The sequence below is a fragment of the Panulirus ornatus genome, chromosome 5 (assembly GCF_036320965.1).
Source record: "Panulirus ornatus isolate Po-2019 chromosome 5, ASM3632096v1, whole genome shotgun sequence".
In the NCBI taxonomy this organism is placed as follows: domain Eukaryota; kingdom Metazoa; phylum Arthropoda; class Malacostraca; order Decapoda; family Palinuridae; genus Panulirus; species Panulirus ornatus.
The window spans coordinates 22,872,503-22,896,457 of NC_092228.1; the positions used below are offsets into that span (position 1 = coordinate 22,872,503).

Genomic DNA, 23,955 nt, shown 5'->3' on the forward strand with positions numbered 1-23,955 from the left:
CTCCCAGATATCTAAAACACTTTACTTCCTCCAGTTTTTCTCCATTCAAACATACCTCCCAATTGACTTTACCCTCAACCCTACTGTACCTAATAACCTTGCTCTTACTCATATTTACTCTTAACTTTCTTCTTTCACACACTTTACCAAACTCAGTCACCAGCTTATGCAGTTTCTCACACGAATCAGCCACCAGCGCTGTATCATCAGCGAACAACAACTGACTCACTTCCCAAGCTCTCTCATCCACAACAGACTTCATACTTGCCCCTCTTTCCCAAAGACTTGCATTCTGGGAGTGGATCTGAGATATATATATATATATATATATATATATATATATATATATATATATATATATATATATATATATATATATATATATATATATATATATATATATATATATATATATATATATATATATATATATATATATATATATATATACATATATATATATATATACATATATATATATATATATACAGATATCTAAAACAGACGAAAGAAAATGGCCCAACCCACCCCCATACACCTGTATATACATACATCCACACACGCAAATATACATACCTACACAGCTTTCCATGGTTTACCCCAGACGCTTCACATGCCCTGATTCAATCCACTGACAGCACGTCAACCCCGGTATACCACATTCATCCAATTCACTCTATTCCTTGCCCTCCTTTCACCCTCCTGCATGTTCAGGCCCCGATCACACAAAATCTTTTTCACTACATCTTTCCACCTCCAATTTGGTCTCCCTCTTCTCCTCGTTCCCTCCACCTCCGACACATATATCCTCTTGGTCAATCTTTCCTCACTCATTCTCTCCATGTGCCCAAACCATTTCAAAACACCCTCTTCTGCTCTCTCAACCACGCTCTTTTTATTTCCACACATCTCTCTTACCCATACGTTACTTACTCGATCAAACCACCTCACACCACACATTGTCCTCAAACATCTCATTTTCAGCACATCCATCCTCCTGCGCACCACTCTATCCATAGCCTACGCCTCGCAACCATACAACATTGTTGGAACCACTATTCCTTCAAACATACCCATTTTTGCTTTCCGATATAATGTTCTCGACTTCCACACATTCTTCAAGGCTCCCAGAATTTTCGCCCCCTCCCCCACCCTATGATCCACTTCCGCTTCCATGGTTCCATCCGCTGCCAGATCCACTCCCAGATATCTAAAACACTTCAATTCCTCCAGTTTTTCTCCATTCAAACTCACCTCCCAATTGACTTGACCCTCAACCCTACTGTACCTAATAACCTTGCTCTTATTCACATTAACACTTAACTTTCTTCTTTCACACACTTTACGAAACTCAGTCAGTCACCAGCTTCTGCAGTTTCTCACATGAATCAGCCACCAGCGCTGTATCATCATCAGCGAACAACAACTGACTCACTTCCCAAGCTCTCTCATCCCCAACAGACTTCATACTTGCCCCTCTTTCCAAAACTCTTGCATTCACCTCCCTAACAACCCCATCCATAAACAAATTAAACAACCATGGAGACATCACACACCCCTGCCGCAAACCTACATTCACTGAGAACCAATCACTTTCCTCTCTTCCTACACGTACACATGCCTTACATCATCGATAAAAACTTTTCACTGCTTCTAACAACTTGCCTCCGACACCATATATTCTTAATACCTTCCACAGAGCATCTCTATCAACTCTATCATATGCCTTCTCCAGATCCATAAATGCTACATGCAAATCCATTTGCTTTTCTAAGTATTTCTCACATACATTCTTCAAAGCAAACACCTGATCCACACATCCTCTACCACTTCTGAAACCACACTGCTCTTCCCCAATCTGATGCTCTGTATATGCCTTCACCCTCTCAATCAATACCCTCCCATATAATTTACCAGGAATACTCAACAGACTTATACCTCTGTAATTTGAGCACTCACTCTTATCCCCTTTGCCTTTGTACAATGGCACTATGCACGCATTCCACCAATCCTCAGGCACCTCACCATGAGTCATACATGCATTAAATAACCTTACCAACCAGTCAACAATACAGTTACCCCCTTTTTTAATAAATTCCACTTCATTACCCTCCAAACCTGCTGCCTTGCCGGATTTCATCTTCCGCAAAGCTTTTACTACCTCTTCTCTGTTTACCAAATCATTTTCCCTAACCCTCTCACTTTGCACACCACCATATATATATATATATATATATATATATATATATATATATATATATATATATATATATATATATATATATATATATATATAGATATATATATATATATATATATATATATATATATATATATATATATATATATATATATATATATATATATATATATATATATATATATATATATATATATATATATATATATATATATATATATATATATATATATATATATATATATATATATATATATATATATGGGAATACCTGGTTTAAAAAGCGAGATATATATAAGTATACGTATGTAAGTAGGAGAGATGGCCAGAGAGCGTTATTGGATTACGTGTTAATTGATAGACGCACGAAAGAGAGACTTTTGGATGTTAATGTGCTGAGAGTTGCAACTAGAGGGATGTCTGATCATTTTCTTGTGGAGGCGGAGGTGAAGGTTTGTGGGGGTTTTCAGAAAAGAAGAATGTTGGGTGAAGAGAGTGGTGGAAGTAAGTGAGCTTAGGAAGGAGACGTGTGAGGAAGTACCAGGAGAGACTGAGTACAGAACGGAAAAAGGTGAGAACAAAGGAGGTAATGGGAGTGGGGGAGGAATGGGATGTATTTACGGAAGCAGTGTTGGCTTGCGCAGAAGATGCTTGTGGCATAAGAAGCGTGGAAGGTGGGTTGATTAGAAAAGGTATGAGTGGTAGGATGAAGAAATAAGATTATTAGTGAAAGAAAAGAGAGAGACATTTGGACAATTTTTGCAGGGAAAAAATGCAAATGAGTTGGAGAGGTATAAAAGAAAGAGGTAGGAGGTTAAGAGAAAGGTGCAAGAGGTGAAAAAGAGGGTAAATGAGAGTTGGGGTGAGAGAGTATCATTAAATTTTAGGGATAATAAAAAGATGTTTTGGAAGGAGGTAAATAAAGTGCGTAAGACAAGGTAGCATATGGGAACTTCAGTGAAGGGGGCTAATGGGGAGATGATAACAAGTAGTGGTGATGTGAGAAGGAGATGGAGTGAGTATTTTGAAGGTTTGTTGAATGTGTTTGATGATAGAGTGGCAGATATATTGTGTTTTGGTTGAGGTGGTGTGCAAAGTGATAGGGTTAGGGAGAATGATTTGGTAAATAGAGAAGAGGTAGTAAAAGCTTTGTGGAAGATGAAAGCCGGCAAGGCAGCAGGTTTGGATGGTAATGTAGTGGAATTTATCAAAAAAGGGAGTGACTGTATTGTTGACTGGTTGGTAAGGTTATTTAATGTATGTATGACTCATGGTGAGGTGCCTGAGGATTGGTGGAATGCGTGCATAATGCCATTGTACAAAGGGAAAGGGGATAAGAGTGAGTGCTCAAATTACCGAGGTATAAGTTTGTTGAATATTCCTGGTAAATTATATGGAAGGGTATTGATTGAGAGGGTGAAGGCATGTACAGAGCATCAGATTGGGGAAGAGCAGTGTGTTTTCAGAAGTGGTAGAGGATGTGTGGATCAGGTGTTTGCTTTGAAGAATGTATGTGAGAAATACTTAGAAAAGCAAATGGATTTGTATGTAGCATTTATGGATCTGGAGATGGCATATGATAGAGTTGATAGAGATGCTCTGTGGAAGGTATTAAGAATATATGGTTGGGAGGAAAGTTGTTAGAAGCAGTGAAAAGTTTTTATCGATGATGTAAGGCATGTGTACGTTTAGGAAGAGAGGAAAGTGATTTGGTTCTCAGTGAATGTAGGTTTGCGGCAGGGGTGTGTGATGTCTCCATGGTTGTTTAATTTGTTTATGGATGGGGTTGTTAGGGAGGTGAATACAAGAGTTTTGGAAAGAGGGGCAAGTATGAAGTCTGTTGTGGATGAGAGAGCTTGGGAAGTGAGTCAGTTGTTGTTCGCTGATGATACAGCGCTGGTGGCTGATTCATGTGAGAAACTGCAGAAGCTGGTGACTGAGTTTGGTAAAGTGTGTGAAAGAAGAAAGTTAAGAGTAAATGTGAATAAGAGCAAGGTTATTAGGTACAGTAGGGTTGAGGGTCAAGTCAATTGGGAGGTTAGTTTGAATGGAGAAAAACTGGAGGAAGTAAAGTGTTTTAGATATCTGGGAGTGGATCTGGCAGCGGATGGAACCATGGAAGCGGAAGTGAATCATAGGGTGGGGGAGGGGGCGAAAATCCTGGGAGCCTTGAAGAATGTGTGGAAGTCGAGAACATTATCTCGGAAAGCAAAAATGGGTTTGTTTGAAGGAATAGTGGTTCCAACAATGTTGTATGGTTGCGAGGCGTGGGCTATGGATAGAGTTGTGCGGAGGAGGGTGGATGTGTTGGAAATGAGATGTTTGAGGACAATGTGTGGTGTGAGGTGGTTTGATAGAGTAAGTAATGTAAGTGTAAGAGAGATGTGTGGAAATAAAAAGATCGTGGTTGAGAGAGCAGAAGAGGGTGTTTTGAAATGGTTTGGGCACATGGAGAGAATGAGTGAGGAAAGATTGACTAAGAGGATATATGTGTCGGAGGTGGAGGGAACGAGGGGAAGTGGAAGATCAAATTGGAGTTTGAAAGATGGAGTGAAAAAGATTTTGTGTGATCGGGGCCTGAACATGCAGGAGGGTGAAAGGAGGGCAAGGAATAGAGTGAATTGGAGCGATGTGGTATACAGGGGTTGACGTGCTGTCAGTGGATTGAATCAGGGCATGTGAAGCGTCTGGGGTAAACCATGGAAAGTTGTGTGGGGCCTGGATGTGGAAAGGGAGCTGTGGTTTCGGGCATTATTGCGTGGCAGCTAGAGACTGAGTGTGAACGAATGGTGCCTTTGTTGTCTTTTCCTAGTGCCACCTCGCACACATGAGGGGGGAGGGGGATGGTATTCCATGTGTGGCGAGGTGGCGATGGGAGTGATTGGGGGAAGACAGTGTGAATTGTGTGCATGGGTATATATGTATGTGTCTGTGTATGTATATATATATATATGTGTACATTGAGATGTATAGTTATGTATATTTGCGTGTGTGGACGTGTTTGTGTGTTTACATTGTGTATGGGGGTGGGTTGGGCCATTTCTTTCGTCTGTTTCCTTGCGCTACCTCGCAAACGCGGGAGACAGCGACAAAGCAAAAAAAATTAAATATATATATATATATATATATATATATATATATATATATATATATATATATATATATATATATATATACATATATATATACATATACTTGTTTGCCCTTGTAAATACTTAGGATATTCATATTGTGTTTCTTTTTTCTGATACTCTTAATGATATACTCCAGGAAAAGTTTGGAACGTTTACAGTCGGCCATGCTCTACAACGTCACAGTCCGCTTAAGAAGAAGTACGACCAAGTTTTGGGCTGGTTAGTACAAGGCGGCCTGGTCCGCAAGTTTGTTGTGGATGCTTTTCGACTGGACTCTTCACTTGAGGTAAGACAGTGTTCTTAAACAAGAGAGAGAGAGAGAGAGAGAGAGAGAGAGAGAGAGAGAGAGAGAGAGAGAGAGAGAGAGAGAGAGAGAGAGAGAGAGAGAGAGAGAGAGAGAGAGAGAGAGAGAGAGTAGTTTACTTGCATTTACTTGAAAAAGACGTACAATAGGAGTCCTGACTGGCCTACAACTGGGTTGTCTGAAAAAAAAACTAATATGATAAGAAAATGTGATTCCGCTCAGTAGTTTTCTAAGGTATCACCGACTTCCGCTGTTGCATATTAGCCTTTTAGTGTCTCCGTTATGGCTGTCGTTTTACGTTTATTTCTATAATTTTTCTCAGAGTGTACCTGAATTTATAATATATTTTGAAGGTACTTATAGTTTTAGTATTCACTACGTCTGACGGTAATTTATTCCAGTGGTCAACAGACTTAAAGCAAAAATGCTTTTTCCCACGTCCGTACTATATCTTTTAGCTTAGAGTTTTATTCCATTTATCCTAGCAACCGTATTTTCTTGTATTTTGAAAAGATGATCATGGTTTACTTCATCTATCTTGTTCAGAATTTTGGATGCTTGGATTCAGTCACCGCGAAGTCTACGTTTTTTAAGGGAGAAGAGATCCAGTAGTTTTAGCCTCTCTTCGTATGCCAGATTTCTAAGGGATGCGATCAATTTTGGCGCGCGTCTTGGTATTTGCTCTAATTATTGTTCGTCCATCTCAAAATCTGCGGCCAAAACTAAACTGCATATTCAAGACATGGTCTTACAAGAGAACTATAAAGTGTGAGAATTGTTTCTGATGTCTTGTAATCTATGTTCCTGGCTAATATTGTTGCTAATAACAACTCCAAGGTCCTTTTGTTGATTTAATTCAGAGCGTTTCCTAATAGTTTGTATTTGTAAAGTATATTCTTGTCTCCAGATTGCATAACTTTAGATCTGTCTACATTAAACATCACTTACCATCTGTTTGACCACTTTGCTCGTAAGTTAAGATCTCTTTGAATCATTTCTCAGTCCCACCTGTTTACAGCTCTACTTCCTATTTTAGTATCGTATATATAAAACAGGGTTCTCGATCATTAATGTATAACATAAAAAGAATTGGCACACCACTCGTAACGTCCAGCCAATCTGAGGTTTCGCCGTTTCGTACTACACGCTGCTTTCCTCCGGTAAGCCTGTCTCTGATCCATGTACAGAGTTCTTCACCGATTTCCGTGTGCTTTGAGTTTATGTAAAAGTCTCTTGTGAGGTACTTTATCGAAAGCCTTTTGGAAATCTAAATATACTACATCGGACGGTAATTTTTTGTCCAGATTATGATAAATAACACTAAAAATTCCATCAAATTTGTCAGGTAGGATCTTCTATAGCGGAAACCGTGTTGGTTGTCTGATGTGATTCTGTGTTCTAGAAACGTAACATTTTCTTCTTGCATTATTTTTTTCATTATTTTACCTAAAACTGACGTAAGGCTAATTGGGTGGTGTTTCAAGGAAAACTTTTTGTCCCCTTTTTATGTATAGGAATAACATTTGCTAGTTACCAGTCAGTTGGCATCTGACCATCCGATAGAGATTTCTTGAATATTTTTGTTACAGGATATATCAACTGTCTCCTGTCCTCTTTTGAAAATCTTGGAGTTATTTGGGCCATTGGATTTATCAGGATTTAATTGGTCGAGGTATCTAAGTATTTCAGAGTTCTTTATTTCTCTAACCTTCTGCTCTTCTTCATCAGATCCTTGAAACATTTTATTGGTTGCGGTATTCGAGATGTTTCGTCTTCAATTGTGGATACGGAGTTAAAAGAATAATTTAGGATGGTAGCCATTTCCCTGTCTTCAGTAGTTAGTGCGTCATGTTCGTTTCGTAATGATCCAATTCTTTCTTCTACTCCCTTTTTGTCTTATGTATTTGAAGAATTCCTTAGGATTATTCTTAACTTTCAAGGAAATTTTTTTTCTTCGTTTTGTTCACTCTGTCTTATGAGAGAGAGAGAGAGAGAGAGAGAGAGAGAGAGAGAGAGAGAGAGAGAGAGAGAGAGAGAGAGAGAGAGAGAGAGAGAGAGAGAGAGAGAGAGAGAGAGAGAGAGAGAGAGAGAGAGAGAGAGATGAGAGAAACACTGTGGCTTAAGGAATGGTGGTAGTGGTGGTGGTGGGGGGGGATGAGAAACACCTGAAAAAATTGGATGACTGGAGAAAGTGTATGGTATTGCTTGTGGAAGGATATACTGATATATGGCGTAGGAGGAGAACTACTAAATGTAGTCACGGATGTTTCAACAGAAGAGTGCGGCATGTGGGTGACTAGAAAGGGAAGAAGTTATGTGGTTCTTGATGAAGGTGGGTCAGTCCCAAGGATATGGCATATGATAATAGGTGTCTAAACTGTTCACGACAAGGTGTTGATCGAGGTCAATGTGAAAGTGTTGCGGCGAACTCTGGGTATATAGTATACTAGTGGTGGGACTTAGGTGGATGGGGTGAAGGCGGAGCTTGGGATATGAATCAATTGTTTCTTAATAAAGTTCTGTGGCAGGCTACAGAGAAGCACCTTAGAAGCTGGTGTAAGAGACTAGGAGTATGCGTTAAAGGAGGCAATTGAGAGTTGTTGTAAACTAATATAGGGAATGGATGTAAGAGGGATGAAGAATAAGGTGTCTTAATAGAAGTACCTGAGAATGGATGTGGCAACGGGTGGAAGCATGATGATAGAAGTAAGTCTTACGGTCGAGAAGGTGTCAAGTTCTTATGCGTTACAGTACACAAGAAAGGACAGGCCCACGTCAGTGAGGACAAAGATGGATATGTTTGATGATATAGTCATACGGACTGTTATTTGGATTTGGGATATGAGTCTTGGGCCTTGATAGTTCTGAAAAAGAAATAGAGGTTGGATTTGCTAAAGAGAGATGCTTGAGAACGATAGGTATTGTGAGCTAGACTGTTTAAGTAAGGAATGGCAGTCTTTGTTGGAGAAGGCCGATCATGGTATACTAAAATGGTTCGGGGATATGGAGAGGATGAGAGAAGAGAGATTTACTACGATGATGTATGTGTTAGAAACGGGGAAAGAAAGGGTGAGGGGGAAAAGAAGAAGGGGATAGAAGGATAGAACGATGGAGGCTTTTGATAATGATACGGACTTAGACATTCAGGGACAAAGCGCATAAACTGGATAGAATGAATAGATCCATGTAGTATATGCAAGTCGAACAAAGACAGATGAAGTAAAGAAATGTTGTGCGGGACTGAGCTGTAAGAGCAGGCTTTAGGTCCAGTATAACACCGGACAGCTGCAGATCGGACCTGTGGAATTGACGTTATTGATAGTGTGTTTCTCATACCTTTTGCTCGGTGAGAGTTACAACCAGGAGTACAGTTATGCTTTTCATAATTCACTTTTCTTGAAATCGACTTATCTTTTCTCTGATGAATTTTATGGTGACAGAGTTACAACAGCTCTCTCTCTCTCTCTCTCTCTCTCTCTCTCTCTCTCTCTCTCTCTCTCTCTCTCTCTCTCTCTCTCTCTCTCTCTCTCTCTCTCTATATATATATATATATATATATATATATATGTATATTCTAATAAACTGTCGCTGTCTCCCGCGACAGCGAGGTAGCGCAGGAAACAGACGAAAGAATGGCCCAACCCACCCACATGCACATGTATATACTGTACATACACGTCCACACACGCACATATACATACCTATACACCTCAACGTATACATATATATGCACTCACAGACATATACATATATACTTATGTAAATAACTCATACACTCTGCCCTTATTCATTCTCGTCGCCACCCCGCCACTCTTGAAATAGCAACCCCCTCCCCTCGCATGTGCTCGAGGTAGCGCTAGGAAAGACAATAATGGCTACAGTCGTTCACACTCAGTCTCTACCTCTCATGTATAATGCAACGAAACCACAGCTCCCTTTCCATATCCACGCCACAGAGAACTTTTCATGGTTTACACCAGACGCTTCACATACCATGTTTCAATCCACTGACAGTACGTCGACCCCGGTATATCACATCGTTCCAATTCACTCTATTCCTTGCACGCCTTTCACCCTCCTGCATGATCAAGCCCCGATCTCTCAATATCTTTATCACTCCATCCATCCACTTCCAATTTGGTCTCCCACTTCTCGTTCCCTCCACCTCTGACACATATATCCTCTTGGTCAATCTTTCCTCACTCATTCTCTCCATGTGACCAAACAATTTCAAAACACCCTATTCTGCTCTCTCATACACACTCTTTTTATTACTATACATCTCTCTTACCACTTCATTACTTACTCAATCAAACCACCTCACACCACATATTGTCCTCAAACATCTCATTTCTAGAACATCCACCCTCCTCCGCACAACTCTATCTATAGCCCACGCCTCGCAGCCACATAACGTTGTTGGAACCACTATTCCTTCAAACATACCCATGTTTGCTTTCCAAGATAACGTTCTTGACTTCCACACACTCTTCAACACTCCCAGAACTTTCGCCCCCTCCCCCATCACGTCATTTACTTCTGCTTCCATGATTCCATCCGCTGCCAAATTAACTCCCAGATATCTAAGACACTTCACTTTCTCCAGTTTTTCTCCATTCAAACTTACCTCCCAGTTAACTTGTACCTCAACGCTGCTGTACCTAATAACCTTGCTCTTATTCAAATTTACTCTCAGCTTTCTTCTTTCACATACTTTACCAAATTCAGTCACCAACTTCTACAGTTTCTCACCCGAATCAGCCACCAGCGCTGTATCATCAACGTAGAACAACTGACTCACTTCCCAAGCTCTGTCATTCATAACAGACTGCATACTTGCCCCTCTTTCCAAAACTCTTGCATTCACCTCCCTAACAACCCCATCGATAAACAAATTAAACAATCATGGAGACATCACGCACCTCTGCCATACAACCAACATTCACTGAGAACCAATAACTTTCCTAACCTCCTACAGGTATATATGCCTTATATCTTCGATAAAAACTTTTCACGGCTTCTAACAACTTCCCTCCCACACCATATATTCTTAATACCTTTTACAGAGCATCTCAATCAACTATATCATCTGCCTTTGCTGATCCATAAATGCTGTATACAAATCATTTCCTTTTCTAAGTATTTCTCACAAACATTCTTCAAAGCAAACACCTGATCCACATATCCTCTACCACTTCTGAAACCACACTGCTCTTCCCCAATCTGATGCTCTTTACATGCCTTCACCCTCTCGGTTAATGCTCTCCCATATAATTTCCCAGGAATACTCAACAATCTTATACCTCTCTAATTTGAGCACTCACTTTTATCCCCTTTGCCTTTGTACAATAGCCCTATGCAAGCATTCCGCCAATTCCTAAGGCACACCTCAACATGAGTCATACTTATATTAACTAACTTTACCAACTAGTCAACAGTACAGTAACCCCCTTTTTTAATAAATTCCACTGCAGTACCATCCAAACCCGCTGCCTTGCCGGCTTTCATCTTCCGCAAAGCTTTTACTACCTCTTCTCTGTTTACCAAATCATTTTCCCTATCCCTCTCACCTTGACCACCACCTCGACCAAAACACCCTGTATCTGTCATTATATCATCTAACATTCATTCAATGAACATTCAAAATAATCACTCCACATCCTTCTCACATCACCACTACTTCTTATCACCTCCCCATTAGCAACCTTCACTGATGTTGCCATTTGTTCCCTTGTCTTACGCACTTTATTTACCTACTTCCAAAACATCTTTTTATTCTCCCTAAAATTTAATGATACTCTCTCACCCCAACTGTCATTTGCCCTCTTTTTCGTCTCTTACACCTTTCTCTTGACCTCCTGCCTCTTGTTTTATACATCTCCTAGTCATTTGCATTATTTCCCTGCAAAAATTGTCCAAATGCCTCTCTCCTCTCTTTCACTAATGATTTTACTTCCTCATCTCACCACTCACTACACTTTCTAATCTGCCCACCTCCCACGCTTCTCATGCCACAAGTACCTTTCTCGCAAGCCATCACTCCTACCCTAAGCACATCCCATTCCTCCCTCACTCCCCTTATGTCCTTTGTTCTCACGTTTTTCAATTCTGTACGCTGTCTTTCTTGGTACTTCTCCACATAAGTCTCCTTCCCAAGCTCACTTACTCTCACCACTCTCTTCACCCCAACATTCTTTCTTCTTTTCTGAAAACCTCTGCAAATCATCACCTTCGCCTCCACAAGAAAATGATATGACATCCCTCAAGTTGCACTTCTCAGCACATTAACATCCAAAAGTCACTCTTTCGCGCGCCTATCAATTAACACTTAATCCTACAACGCTCTCTGGCCATCTCTCCTACTTACATACGTATATTTATGTATATCTGTTTCTGCACCAGGCATTCCCAATCACCAGTCCTTTTCAGCACATAGATCATCAAGCTCTTCACCATTTCCATTTACAAAACTGAACACCCCATTAAAATCACCCCATCACTATAACCTGGTCTCGTGCATCAAACCTACTAACACACTCACTCACCTGCCCCCAAAACACTTTCCTCTCATGATCTTGTCTCTCATGCTCAGATGCATATGCACCAATGATCACCCATCAACCCAATCTGAGCCTTCGAGGAGGACAAGCACTACCCACGTAACTCCTTCTTCTGTTTCCCCTTTTAGAAGGTTAAAATACAAGGAGATGAGGGTGTCTAAATGTGTGTGGATGTAACCAAGATGAGAAAAAAGGAGAGATAAGTAAAATGTTTTAGGAAAGGAACCTGGATGTTTCGGCTCTGAGTGAAACGAAGCTCAAGGGTAAAGGGGAATAGTGGTTTGGGAATATCTTGGGACTAAAGTCAGGGGTTAGTGAGAGGACAAGAGCAAGGGAAAGAGGAGCACTACTCCTCAAACAGGAGTGGTGGGAGTATGTGATAGAGTGTAAGAAAGTAAACTCTAGATTGATATGGGTAAAACTGAAAGTGGTTGGAGAGAGATGGGTGATTATTGGTGCATATGCACCTGGCATGAGAAGAAAGATCATGAGAGGCAAGTGTTTTGGGAGCAGGTGTTACTAGTTTTGATGCACAACACCGTGCATGGGTGATGGGTGATTTGAATGCAAAGGTGAGTAATGTGGCAGTTGAGGGAATAATTGGTGTACATGGGGTGTTCCATGTTGTAAATGGAAATGGTGAAGAGCTTGTAGATTTATTTGCTGAAAAAGGACTCGTGATTGGGAATACATGGTTTAAAAAGAGAGAAATACATAAGTATACGTATGTAAGTAGGAGCGATGGCCAGGGAGCGTTATTGGATAACGTGTTAATTGATAGTGGCGCGAAAGAGAGACTTTTCGATGTTAATGTGCTGAGAGGTGCAACTGGATGCATATCTGATCATTATCTTGTGGAGGCAAAGGTGAAGATTTGTAGAGCTTTTTAGAAAAGAAGAGAGAATGTTGGGGTGAAGAGAGTGTTGAGAGTAAGTGAGCATGGGAAGGAGACTTGTGTGAGGAAATACGAGTAGAGAATGAGTAGAGAATTGAAAAAATTGAGAACAAAGGAGGTAAGGGGAGTAGAGGAGGAATGGGATGTATTTAGGGAAGCAGTGATGGCTTGCGCAAAAGATGCTTGTGGCATGAAAAGCGTAGGAGGTAGGCAGATTAAAAAGGGTAGTGAGTGGTGGGATGACAAGGTAAGATTATTTGTGGAAGAGAAGAGAGTGGCATTTGGACAATCTTTGCAGGGAAATAATGCAAATGACTGCGAGATGTATAAAAAGAAGAAGCAAGAGGTCAAGAGAAAGGTGCAAGAAGTGAAAAAGAGGGCAAATGAGGGTTGGGATAAGAGGGTATCATTAAATTTTAAGGAGAATAAAAAGTAGTTTTAGAAAAAGGCAAATGAAATGCGTAAGACAAGGCGATAAATGGAAGCTGAAGTGAATTCGGCTAATGAGGAGGTGATAACAGGTATTGGTGATGTGAGAAGGAGATGGAGTGAGTACTCTTAAGGTATGTTGAATGTGTTTGATGAGAGAGTGGCAGATATAGGGTGTTTTCATGAAAGTGGTGTGCAAAGTGAGAGGGTTAGGGTAAATGATTTGGTAAACAGATAAGAGGTAGTAAAAGCTTTGCGGAAGATGAATTCCGGCAAGGCAGCGGGTTTGGTTGGTATTGTAGTGGAATTTATCAAAAAGGAGGGGGACTGTATTGTTGACTAGTTGGTAAGGTTATTTAATGAATGTATGACTCATGGTGAGGTGCCTCAGGATTGGAGGAATGCTTACAAAGTGCCACTGTACAAAGGCAAAAGGGGTGAATGCGCAAATTGTAAAAGTGAATATGCAAATTGCAGAGGTATAAGTTTGTTAAGTATTCCGGGGAAATTATATGGAAGGGTATTGATTGAGACGGTGGAGGCATCTACAGAGAATCAGATTGCAGAAGAGCAGTGTGGTTTCATAAGCGATAGAGGATATATGGATCAGGTATTTGCTTTGAAGAATGTATGTTAGAAATATTTAGAAAAGGAAATGGATATGTATATAGCATTTATCAATCTAGAGAAGGCAAATGATAGACTTGATAGAGATGCTCTGTGGAAGGTATTAAGAACATATGGTGTGGGAGGCAAGTTGTTTGAAGTAGTAAAATGTTTTTATCGAGGGTGTAAGCATGTGTACGTGTAGGAAGAGAGTAAAATGATTAGTTCTCCGAGAATGTAGGTTTGCGGCAGTTGTGTGTGATGTCTCCATGGTTGTTAAATTTGTTTATGGATGGGGTTCTTAGGGAGGTGAATGCAAGTGTTTTGGAAAGAGGGGCAAGTATGCCGTCTGTTGTGGATGAGAGAGCTTGGGGAGTGAGTCAGTTGTTGTTCGCTGATGATACAGCACTGGCGGCTGATTCGTGTGAGAAACTGCAGAAGCTGGTGATTGAGTTTGGTAAAGTGTGTGAAAGAAGAAAGCTGAGAGTAAATGTGAATAAGAGCAAGTAGGGTTGAGGGACAGATCAATTGGGAGGTAAGTATTAATAGAGAGAAACAGGGGGAAGTGAAGTTGTTCAGATATCTGGTAGTGGATTTGGCAGCGGATGGAACCATGGAAGAGGAAGTAAATCATAGAGTGGGGGAGGGGGCGAAATTTCTGGGAGCGTTGAAGAATGTGTGGAAGTCGAGAACACTATCTCGGAAATCAAAAATGGGTATGTTTGAAGGAATAGTGGTTACAACAATGTTATATGGTTGCGATTTCTGGGATATAGATAGAGTTGTGCGGAGGAGGGTGGATGTTCTGGAAGTGAGATGTTTGAGGACAATATGTGGTGTAAGGTGGTTTCATCGAGTAAGTAAGAATAATTAAGAGAGGTGTGTGGTAATAAAAAGAGTGTGTTTGAGAGAGCAGAAGAGTGTGTTTTGAAATGGTTTGGTCACATGGTGAGAATGAGTAAGGATAGAATGACCAAGAGGATATATGTGTCAGAGGTGGAGGGAACAAGAAGTGGGAGACCAAACTGGAGATGAAAAGATGGCGTGAAAAAGATTTTGAGTGATCGGGGCCTGAACATGCAGGAGAGTCAAATGCGTGCAAGGAATAGAGTGAATTGGAACGATGTGGTATACCGGGGTCGACGTGCTGTCAGTGGATTGAACCAGGGCATGTGAAGCGTGTTGGGTAAACCATGGAAAGTTCTGTGGGTCCTAGATGTTTAAGAGTAAGATTATTAGGTACAGTAGAGTTGAGGGTCAAGTCAATTGGGAGGTGAGTTTGAATGGAGAAAAACTGGAGGAAGTGAAGTGTTTTAGATATCTGGGAGTGGATCTGGCAGCGGATGGAACCATGGAAGCCGAAGTGGATCATAGGGTGGGGGACGGGGCGAAAATTCTGGGAGCCTTGAAGAATGTGTGGAAGTCGAGAACATTATCTCGGAAAGCAAAAATGGGTATGTTTGAAGGAATAGTGGTTCCAAGAATGTTGTATGGTTGCGAGGCGTGGACTATGGATAGAGTTGTGCGCAGGAGGATGGATGTGCTGGAAATGAGATGTTTGAAGACAATGTGTGGTGTGAGGTGGTTTGATCGAGTAAGTAACGTAAAATAAGAGAGATGTGTGGAAATAAAAAGAGCGTGGTTGATAGGAAAGATTGACCAAGAGGATATATGTGTCGGAGGTGGAGGGAACGAGGAGAAGAGGGAGACCAAATTGGAGGTGGAAAGATGAAGTGAAAAAGATTTTGTGTGATCGGGGCTTGAACATGCAGGAGGGTGAAAGGAGGGCAAGGAATAGAGTGAATTGGAACGATGTGGTATACCGGGGTTGACGTGCTGTCAGTGGATTGAATCAAGGCATGTGAAGCGTCTGGGGTAAACCATGGAAAGCTGTGTAGTTATGTATATTTGCGTGTGTGGACGTATGTATATACATGTGTATGGGGGTGGGTTGGGCTATTTCTTTCGTCTGTTTCCTTGCGCTACCTCGCAAACGCGGGAGACAGCGGCAAAAAAAAAAAATATATATATATATTGTGGGAGTATGTGATAGAATGTAAGAAAGTAAATTCTCGATTAATATGGGTAAAACTGAAAGTTGATGGAGAGAGGTGGGTGATTATTGGTGCATATGCACCTGGGCATGAGAAGAAAGATCATGAGAGGCAAGTGTTTTGGGAGCAGCTGAATGAGTGTGTTAGTGGTTTTGATGCACGAGACCGGGTTATAGTGATGGGTGATTTGAATGCAAAGGTGAGTAATGTGGCAGTTGAGGGAATAATTGGTATACATGGGGTGTTCAGTGTTGTAAATGGAAATGGTGAAGAGCTTGTAGATTTATGTGCTGAAAAAGGACTGATGATTGGGAATACCTGGTTTAAAAAGCGAGATATACATAAGTATACTTATGTAAGTAGGAGAGATGGTCAGAGAGCGATATTGGATTACGTGTTAATTGACAGGCGTGCGAAAGAGAGACTTTTGGATGTTAATGTGCTGAGAGGTGCAACTGGAGGGATGGCTGATCATTATCTTGTGGAGGCAAAGGTGAAGATTTGTATGGGTTTTCAGAAAAGAAGAGTGAATGTTGGGGTGAAGAGGGTGGTGAGAGTGAGTGAGCTTGGGAAGGAGACCTGTGTGAGGAAGTACCAGGAGAGACTGAGGACAGAATGGAAAAAGGTGAGAACAATGGAAGTAAGGGGAGTGGGGGAGGAATGGGATGTATTTAGGGAATCAGTGATGGATTGCGCAAAAGATGCTTGTGGCATGAGAAGAGTGGGAGGTGGGTTGATTAGAAAGGGTAGTGAGTGGTGGGATGAAGAAGTAAGAGTATTAGTGAAAGAGAAGAGAGAGGCATTTGGACGATTTTTGCAGGGAATAAATGCAATTGAGTGGGATATGTATAAAAGAAAGAGACAGGAGGTCAAGAGAAAGGTGCAAGAGGTGAAAAAAAGGGCAAATGAGTGTTGGGGTGAGAGAGTATCATTAAATTTTAGGGAGAATAAAAAGATGTTCTGGAAGGAGGTAAATAAAGTGCGTAAGACAAGGGAGCAAATGGGAACTTCAGTGAAGGGCGCAAATGGGGAGGTGATAACAAGTAGTGGTGATGTGAGAAAGAGATTGAGTGAGTATTTTGAAGGTTTGTTGAATGTGTTTGATGATAGAGTGGCAGATATAGGGTGTTTTGGTCGAGGTGGTGTGCAAAGTGAGAGGGTTAGGGAAAATGATTTGGTAAACAGAGAAGAGGTAGTAAAAGCTTTGCGGAAGATGAAAGCCGGCAAGGCAGCAGGTTTGGATGGTATTGCAGTGGAATTTATTAAAAAGGGGGTGACTGTATTGTTGACTGGTTGGTAAGGTTATTTAATGTATGTATGACTCATGGTGAGGTGCCTGAGGATTGGCGGAATGAGTGCATAGTGCCATTGTACAAAGGCAAAGGAGATAAGAGTGAGTGCTCAAATTACAGAGGTATAAGTTTGTTGAGTATTCCTGGTAAATTATATGGGAGGGTATTGATTGAGAGGGTGAAGGCATGTACAGAGCATCAGATTGGGGAAGAGCAGTGTGGTTTCAGAAGTTGTAGAGGATGTGTGGATCAGGTGTTTGCTTTGAAGAATGTATGTGAGAAATACTTAGAAAAGCAAATGGATTTGTATGTAGCATTTATGGATCTGGAGAAGGCATATGATAGAGTTGATAGAGATGCTCTGTGGAAGGTATTAAGAATATATGGTGTGGGAGGAAAGTTGTTAGAAGCAGTGAAAAGTTTTTATCGAGGATGTAAGGCATGTGTACGTGTAGGAAGAGAGGAAAGTGATTGGTTCTCAGTGAATGTAGGTTTGCGACAGGGGTGTGTGATGTCTCCATGGTTGTTTAATTAGTTTATGGATAGGGTTGTTAGGGAGGTGAATGCAAATGTTTTGGAAGGAGGGGCAAGTATGCAGTCTGATGTGGATGAGAGAGCTTGGGAAGTGAGTCAGTTGTTGTTCGCTGATGATACAGCGCTGGTGGCTGATTCATGTGAGAAACTGCAGAAGCTGGTGACTGAGTTTGGTAAAGTGTGTGAAAGAAGAAAGTTAAGAGTAGATGTGAATAAGAGCAAGGTTATTAGGTACAGTAGGGTTGAGGGTCAAGTCAATTGGGAGGTAAGTGTGAATGGAGAAAAGCTGGAGGAAGTGAAGTGTTTTAGATATCTGGGAGTGGATCTGGCAGCGGATGGAACCATGGAAGCGGAAGTGAATCATAGGGTGGGGGAGGGGGCGAAAATTTTGCAAGCCTTTAAGAATGTTTGGAAGTCGAGAACATTATCTCGGAAAGCAAAAATGGGTATGCTTGAAGCAATAGTGGTTCCAACAATGTTGTATGGTTCCGAAGCGTGGGCTATGGATAGAGTTGTGCGCAGGAGGGTGGATATGCTGCAAATGAGATGTTTGAGGACAACATGGGGTGTGAGGTGGTTTGATCAAGTAAGTAATGTAAGGGTGAGAGAGATGTCTGGAAATAAAAAGAGTGTGGTTGAGAGAGCAGAAGAGGGTGTTTTGAAATGGTTTGTTCACATGGAGAGAATAATTGGGGAAAGATTGACCAAGAGGATATATGTGTCAGAGGTGGAGGGAACGAGGAGAAGTGGGAGACCAAATTGGAGGTGGAAAGATGGAGTGAAAAAGATTTTTTGTGATCGGGGCCTGAACATGCAGGAGGTTGAAAGGCTTGCAAGGAATAGATTGAATTGGAACGATGTGGTATACCGGGGTCGACGTGCTGTCAATGAATTGAACCAGGGCATGTGAAGCGTCTGGGGAAAACCATGCAAAGTGTGCGGGGCCTGGATGTGGAAAGGGAGCTGTGGTTTCGGTGCATTATTACATGACAGCTAGAGACTGAGTGTGAACGAATGGGGCCTTTGGTGTTTTTCCTAGCGCTACCTCGCATACATGAGGGGGAGGGGGTTGTTATTCCATGTGTGGCGAGGTGGCGATGGGAACAAATAAAGGCAGACAGTATGAATTATGTAGAAGTGTATATATGTATATGTCTGTGTGTATATATATGTGAACATTGAGATGTATAGGTATGTATATTGTGCGTGTGGGGACATGTATGTATATACATTATGTATGTGGGCGGGTTGGGCCATTCTTTCGTCTATTTCCTTGCGGTACCTCGCTAACGCTGGAGACAGAGACAAAGCAAAATAAAAGGACTATATATATATATATATATATATATATATATATATATATATATATATATATATATATTTTTTTTTTTTTTTTTTCTTTTATACTTTGTCGCTGTCTCCCGCGTTTGCGAGGTAGCGCAAGGAAACAGACGAAAGAAATGGCCCCCCCCCCATACACATGTATATATATACGTCCACACATGCAAATATACATACCTACACAGCTTTCCATGGTTTACCCCAGACGCTTCACATGCCTTGATTCAATCCACTGACAGCACGTCAGCCCCGGTATACCACATAGCTCCAATTCACTCTATTCCTTGCCCTCCTTTCACCCTCCTGCATGTTCAGGCCCCGATCACACAAAATCTTTTTCACTTCATCTTTCCACCTCCAATTTGGTCTCCCTCTTCTCCTCGTTCCCTCCACCTCCGACACATATATCCTCTTGGTCAATCTTTCCTCACTCATCCTCTCCATGTGCCCAAACCACTTCAAAACACCCTCTTCTGCTCTCTCAACCACGGTCTTTTTATTTCCACACATCTCTCTTACCCTTACGTTACTCACTCGATCAAACCACCTCACACCACACATTTTCCTCAAACATCTCATTTCCAGCACATCCATCCTCCTGCGCACAACTCTATCCATAGCCCACGCCTCGCAACCATACAACATTGTTGGAACCACTATTCCTTCAAACATACCCATTTTTGCTTTCCGAGATAATGTTCTCGACTTCCACACATTCTTCAAGGCCCCCAGAATTTTCGCCCCCTTCCCCACCCTATGATCCACTTCCGCTTCCATGGTTCCATCCGCTGCCAGATCCACTCCAGATATCTAAAACACTTCACTTCCTCCAGTTTTTCTCCATTCAAACTCACCTCCCAATTGACTTGACCCTCAACCCTACTGTACCTAATAACCTTGCTCTTATTCACGTTTACTCTTAACTTTCTTCTTCCACACACTTTACCAAACTCAGTCACCAGCTTCTGCAGTTTCTCACATGAATCAGCCACCAGCGCTGTGTCATCAGCGAACAACAACTGACTCACTTCCCAAGCTCTCTCATCCCCAACAGACTTCATACTTGCCCCTCTTTCCAAAACTCTTGCATTTACCTCCCTAACAACCCCATCCATAAACAAATTAAACAACCATGGAGACATCACACACCCCTGCCGCAAACCTATATTCGCTGAGAACCAATCACTTTCCTCCCTTCCTACACGTACACATGCCTTACATCCTCGATAAAAACTTTTCACTGCTTCTAACAACTTGCCTCCCACACCATATATTCTTAATACCTTCCACAGAGCATCTCTATCAACTCTCTCATATGCCTTCTCCAGATCCATAAATGCTACATACAAATCCATTTGCTTTAAGTATTTCTTACATACATTCTTCAAAGCAAACACCTGATCCACACATCCTCTACCACTTCTGAAACCACACTGCTCTTCCCCAATCTGATGCTCTGTACATGCCTTCACCCTCTCAATCAATACCCTCCCATATAATTTACCAGGAATACTCAAGAAACTTATACCTCTGTAATTTGAGCACTCACTCTTATCCCCTTTGCCTTTGTACAATGGCACTATGCACGCATTCCGCCAATCCTCAGGCACCTCACCATGAGTCATACATACATTAAATAACCTTACCAACCAGTCAACAATACAGTCACCCCCTTTTTTAATAAATTCCACTGCAATACCATCCAAACCTGCTGCCTTGCCGGCTTTCATCTTCCGCAAAGCTTTCACTACCTCATCTCTGTTTACCAAATCATTTTCCCTAACCCTCTCACTTTGCACACCACCTCGACCAAAACACCCTATATCTGCCACTGTATCATCAAACACATTCAACAAACCTTCGAAATACTCACTCCATCTCCTTCTCACATCACCACTACTTGTTATCACCTCCCCATTTGCGCCCTTCACTGAAGTTCCCATTTGCTCCCTTGTCTTACGCACTTTATTTACCTCCTTCCAGAACATCTTTTTATTCTCCCTAAAATTTAATGATACTCTCTTACCCCAACTCTCATTTGCCCTTTTTTTCACCTCTTGCACCTTTCTCTTGACTTCCTGTCTCTTTCTTTTATACATCTCCCACTCAATTGCATTTTTTCCCTGCAAAAATCGTCCAAATGCCTCTCTCTTCTCTTTCACTAATACTCTTACTTCTTCATCCCACCACTCACTACCCTTTCTAATCAACCCACCTCCCACTCTTCTCATGCCACAAGCATCTTTTGCGCAATCCATCACTGATTCCCTAAATACATCCCATTCCTTCCCCACTCCCCTTACTTCCATTGTTCTCACCTTTTTCCATTCTGTACTCAGTCTCTCCTGGTACTTCCTCACACAGGTCTCCTTCTCAAGCTCACTTACTCTCACCACCCTCTTCACCCCAACATTCACTCTTCTTTTCTGAAAACCCATACAAATCTTCACCTTAGCCTCCACAAGATAATGATCAGCCATCCCTCCAGTTGCACCTCTCAGCACATTAACATCCAAAAGTCTCTCTTTCGCACGCCTGTCAATTAACACGTAATCCAATAACGCTCTCTGACCATCTCTCCTACTTACATAAGTATACTTATGTATATCTCGCTTTTTAAACCAGGTATTCCCAATCATCAGTCCTTTTTCAGCACATAAATCTACAAGCTCTTCACCATTTCCATTTACAACACTGAACACCCCATGTATACCAATTATTCCCTCAACTGCCACATTACTCACCTTTGCATTCAAATCACCCATCACTATAACCCGGTCTCGTGCATCAAAACCACTAACACACTCATTCAGCTGCTCCCAAAACACTTGCCTCTCTTGATCTTTCTTCTCATGCCCAGGTGCATAAGCACCAATAATCACCCACCTCTCTCCATCAACTTTCAGTTTTACCCATATTAATCGAGAATTTACTTTCTTACATTCTATCACATACTCCCACAACTCCTGTTTCAGGAGTATTGCTACTCCTTCCCTTGCTCTTGTCCTCTCACTAACCCCTGACTTTACTCCCCAGACATTCCCAAACCACTCTTCCCCTTTACCCTTGAGCTTCGTTTCACTCAGGGCCAAAACATCCAGGTTCCTTTCCTCAAACATACTACCTATCTCTCCTTTTTTCACATCTTGGTTACATCCACACACATTTAGGCACCCCACTCTGAGCCTTCGAGGAGGATGAGCACTCCTCGCGTGACTCCTTCTGTTTCCCATTTTAGAAAGTTAATACAAGGAGGGGAGGATTTCTGCCCCCCCGCTCCCGTCCCCTCTAGTCGCTTTCTACGACACGCGAGGAATACGTGGGAAGTATTCTTTCACCCCTATCCCCAGGGATAATATACATATATATATATACATATACACATACACACACATACACATACATACGCACATATACACACACACACATACATATATATACATATGAAAAATGTAAGAAACAATTTAGATATATATATGTATATATATATATATATATATATATATATATATATATATATATATATATATATATATATATATATATATATATATATATATATATATATATATATATATATATATATATATGTATATATATATATATATTCAAACCTAGCTTTCCTGAAATTTTGTAACTGAATCTTAAGCCTTTCTTTAGCGTTAAGTCATTCAGTGTCTCATGACAGACACTCAAAACCTAAACATTTTCCATGCCATGTTCATCATCTGCTACCTGCAGGAGCGAAAGGATTCCCTTAAACTGTGGACAACTTTGCTTAAGAAAAATGAGTAATTTTTAGAAACCTGGAGTTAAGATATCCTTGCGTCTCTCATTTTCAGAAGTACGGCAGTGATGATGACGGCAGTGACAGTGGCCAGGTGACTGCGGCAGACGGTGTCATTCCCCTCAGCCTTGACCACATGCAGGGCGTCCTTGTAATCGCTTGCTTTGGCTGGTTCTGCTCTGCGGTCTCCTTTGTGCTGGAGAAATATACTTTCTCTGATTAAATCTGCATGACAACGTAACATCTCTTTTGTCTAGAAAAAAATAAGACCATTAGTTTAGTAAAGTTAACGGGACAGAGCTACCAATATCCTTAGGATCACCTAACTGTATAACAAAATTCCATAACAATAAAAGATTGGCAGTTGTGCTGTCCTGAAGTAACTACCTTCCTCTGACTTCCACACCTCTCTAAAGTGAAGCAATTTTCTTCTTTTCTCGTTTTCTAAGCCATGTACTATGAATCATCCTTGATCGCATTTTCCTTTCAATAGACTTCAAAGGCATGAGTTACATCCATGGCCATTACTTGGACGTTTTTATCAACAATATCCCGAAGGTGTTCCTTTGTAGCCTAGGTACATGACGTCATTCCTTCATCTTACCATCATACCGTGATGTCTATGTTCAGTCTTTTATGATGTGATTCTAGGAACCCGTAATTTGCCTCTATTCAACAGAGAGAAATCTAAAGCACTCTAGCAATTAACCGTCAGTAATTCTTCATTGTGATAATACTATTTCACTGAGGTATCATCTCCTAACGCCAAGAAAATACTCTTTTGCCGCACTGAATGGCCATTTGTTTAAGATGAAACTA

The 23,955-nt window shown here is 41.2% G+C and overlaps 1 protein-coding gene across 1 annotated transcript in view; it reads left to right on the top strand.

Moving 5' to 3' along the window:
- Window positions 1-23,753, top strand: part of LOC139746770 (ionotropic receptor 21a-like) — a 36,604-nt gene extending 12,851 nt beyond the window's left edge. The window contains exons 4-5 of the mRNA XM_071658296.1: window positions 5,471-5,620; window positions 23,192-23,753. Coding sequence (XP_071514397.1) covers window positions 5,471-5,620; window positions 23,192-23,359 — 318 coding nt within the window. The 3' untranslated portion in view covers window positions 23,360-23,753. The remainder of the gene's footprint in view (window positions 1-5,470; window positions 5,621-23,191) is intronic.
- Window positions 23,754-23,955: the final 202 nt, after the last annotated feature.